Source organism: Xenopus laevis, chromosome 8L (assembly GCF_017654675.1).
Source record: "Xenopus laevis strain J_2021 chromosome 8L, Xenopus_laevis_v10.1, whole genome shotgun sequence".
Classification (NCBI taxonomy): Eukaryota; Metazoa; Chordata; class Amphibia; order Anura; family Pipidae; genus Xenopus; species Xenopus laevis.
This window is the reverse complement of record NC_054385.1, coordinates 120,533,778-120,537,492: the sequence shown is the minus strand read 5'-3', so window position 1 is coordinate 120,537,492 and position 3,715 is coordinate 120,533,778. Positions and strand designations below refer to the sequence as shown.

The following is a 3,715-nucleotide window of genomic DNA, read 5'->3' as shown; positions in this document are numbered from 1 at the left end:
GTGATAGCAATTAAAGGAGAGGAATAATATACTATAGATTAGATATATTAAGAAATATCAAATGAAAGCACCACTACATAAAGATTCATTTTATTGCAGGATTTTGTTATATATGTGGAACATACAGAACAAGAAAAATATGATTCATCAGAAATTATTAGTATTATTAGTATTATACAATAATCAGTTTTCTTTGTTTTATTTCCATTCAGCTATATTATTATATGTGCTATGGAGAACTCAAATCAAACTTCAACCAACAGATTCATCCTTCTTGGTCTCACCAATATCCCATATCTACAGGCAATATATGTTCCAATATTCTTTATAGTCTATGTAACCACACTGTCAGCAAACTCCGTACTAATTGTAGTAGTGAGGATCAATGAGCACCTGCAGACACCCATGTACTTTCTCCTGAGCAATCTCTCCGTTATAGACATCTGCTTTTCTTCCACCATAGTACCCAGAATAATAATAAGCACCTTATCGCAGGATAGAAGTGTTTCCCTCTTAGATTGTGCATTGCAGATGTTCTTTCATGGAGCTGTAGGAGCGACAGAGTGTTTGATTCTGGCTGTTATGGCCTATGACAGGTATGCAGCCATATGTCAACCATTACATTACAATACAGTTATGAACAAGACATTCTGTATCTGTGTAGCTACTGGATCATGGACTTCTGCTTCTATCAGTGCTTTCCTCCATGTTTTTTTTACCTTCCAACTGCCTTATTGTCATTCTCACAACCTTAACCATTTTTTCTGTGAGATTCCACCTATCTTACGTCTTTCTTGCAGAGATACTTGGCCCAATGAGTTAGCCATGTATATAACAGCTGGTATTATTGTCATGTGCTCATTCTTTTTTACTCTCATTTCATATATTCATATAATCTCCAATATTCTGAAGATCCATTCCACTGAGGGAAGAAAAAAATCTTTCTCCACTTGTACATCACACCTCACAGTGGTCTCTCTGTTCTATGGCACCATCTTGTTCATGTATATGAGACCACACTCTGCATATTCAGACAGAGACAAGATAGTGTCTGTTATTTATTCAGCTGTGATCCCAATGCTTAATCCCATTATTTACAGCATGAGAAATAAAGATGTCAAAGGCACAATAAGAAAACACATGAATAAGCACATTTCTGAAAAGTCATAATAACCTTCCATTTATTGAATTCATCCCACATTGTCCCATCCCATAAGGTTATGGTAAAGACAACAGATCCAGTGGAAAAAACCCATAAGTGAAGACTTCCCTGTGAGTCACGTGTTGCACAATTTTAGTGTCTGGGGCATGTTTTTTCAAGGATAAAAAGGAAGAAAGCAAATTGTCTCTATAACAGAAATGCATATGTACAATGTAAGTGACTTTTGCTGATACCCATGTACAGTACAGTGGAGCACTTTGTGAGAATCTTCTTCTAACACAAGCTTTGGCAAATGTGGAAGGCAATTACACTAAAATAGTATTGCAACTTTTGTGATTGCATAGAGGAATTCATTTTGCTGGTATTCATATAACACACAACAGTTGGCCTACTTTCCTTTATGGCAGACCATTTCTATATACTTTACACACTGCCAATCCAATGTCCCATAAAATTATAGCCTTAATCTGAAAAAAAAAATTATTGACCAATACAGGTATGGAATCCAGAAAGGTCTGAATTGTGGGAAGGCCATCTGCCATAGAGCCCATTTTGATCAAATAATTCACATTTCTAAAAAGTATTTCCTTTTTTTTTTGTTGTAATAATAAAACAGTACCATGTACTTGTTTCCAACTAAGATATAGTGACTCCTTATTGGGGGCAAAACAAGCCTACTAGGTTTAATTAATGTATATATTATTTTCTAGTAGGCTTATGTTGTGGAGATCAAAATTACAGATAGATCCCTTATCCGAAAAACCCCGGGTCCCGAGCATTCTGGAAAACAGGTTCCATACCTGAATTACAATGCAGTACTAGTGCTTTTAGATACATGTTTCTGCTATAGCAATGAGAGTGAACGAGACAAAAGAGCTTAACTGCAGAGAAAGTAGAATAATTAACATTTTACATTGTATAAATCTATGAAATATGAATATGTAAAATAACACAGCATTATTAAGTATTCTTTAAAAAGTGGATCATTGCTTGGTAACAACTAGAAATGTCCTGGGTTCCTGCTGAATCCTCTGTGGAGACTAACTGTAGAACCAAAGGCAGGGATAAAAACCAAAACAACCCACTAGAAAACAAAAACATATGCCATTGTAGGGATGTGAAAATTTAGACACCCTTACCCATTATTGACAGGCACATCCTTAGTAATATGGACACCTAAGTGGGTCCTTATGGGGACCTTGTGCTTATGTAACCCATGTAGTTCTCACAGTGTACACCAGATGGCACTGTGCAGTAGAATACAGGTCTTGGGAACCATGAGGTCTGGGTCCATTACTTTAGCCAACCAAGCAGGCTGGAAGGGAATGGGTAGTGTGTTCCTTGGAGCATTGGCTCTAATAAATAGATTAGCAGTACTCTGTCATAGATCACTCTAGGAGTGATAGATAGCTTAGGTAGTTGAGCAGCTCAAAGCTCCGACGAGGATATTAGAGGGATTAAGATCCCGGGTACTAATAGCCCAGAAGTAGGGACAAACTGTTGAGACTAGGGATGATAGGAATTCCCCTAGATGCCAACTAGATGCCAACTAAAGAGATCCTGAAAGCTGGCTGTACCTTTCACATTACTGCTATCTCTGCTGACATGAACCCTTGCCTGTAGGGATCCAGCCCAATGCATGGTGCTGTGAGCAATTAATTCCTTTATGCAACTTGTTCTGAATACTCCTTTGTGGATCTGTGCTATGTTTAAATACATATACTGTTCTGGTTAAGCATTAAAGAACTACTGGCACCCATTTATTGTGCGATTGCACCTGGTTACAGTTGCACTACACCCTGCCTCCACCCAGTTGTGAGAGCTTCCCCCTGAGAGAGAGGGCCTCATTTGTGGTATTACCCCACACTGAAAGTAGCTAAAACTGACCACAGTAAAGTCAGTTTAATTTAGTGCTACACCATAAAAACATGCTTTGCAAGGTGCATTCCTTAAGAAGTGTGGTAAGATTGACCTGCTGACTGACCTGCTGCCAATGTCAACTGAGAACTACAATGCCAAGAGGAGACTGGGACAGTAGTCAACCTAATACTTTTAGACATATAGTACAGAAATCCCTGTGCTGAATGGAAAATAGACTAACAAGCAGACCTTAGGGAAAGGGGACATGAGTTAGATTATAGTAATATCATAGCCAAAAAGACAAAGTCAGCCGAGGTTTCATCATTAGTAGTGAGCTGTACTTGGTCTTCAAGCATGCGGCAGATGTTCCTCAAGTCCGAAATATAGTTGAGCTCTTATATAGGAAGTGGCAGATATATGAGAAAATCATTTTTTTGTAAATCATTAATAACATGAATAAAAGTTAATTCTAGTCAAACGGTGTTACTGTCACCATAACCAGATTAGGATAAAAGATTTAACACCTTTCAAAAAAGGTTGCAAATAAATATGTCATATAATCTGATGTTGAGACATTATTTGTAATGAAGAATTGCTTATGAGGTCGTTTGAGGGCATTTATTGATAACTTTTTGACGTAATTGCATTTTTTTCCTTTAATCCAAAAATTCTTAGAAAACCTAAATGTAGGTT

General features: G+C 37.4%; 1 protein-coding gene across 1 annotated transcript; it reads left to right on the top strand.

Moving 5' to 3' along the window:
• The first annotated feature begins 231 nt into the window (after nucleotides 1-231).
• LOC108699099 (olfactory receptor 5B21) lies at nucleotides 232-1,170 on the top strand. Its single transcript, XM_018230958.1, has one exon. The coding sequence runs from the start codon at nucleotides 232-234 to the stop codon at nucleotides 1,168-1,170; it is 939 nt and encodes a 312-aa protein (XP_018086447.1).
• The last annotated feature ends 2,545 nt before the right edge of the window (nucleotides 1,171-3,715 follow it).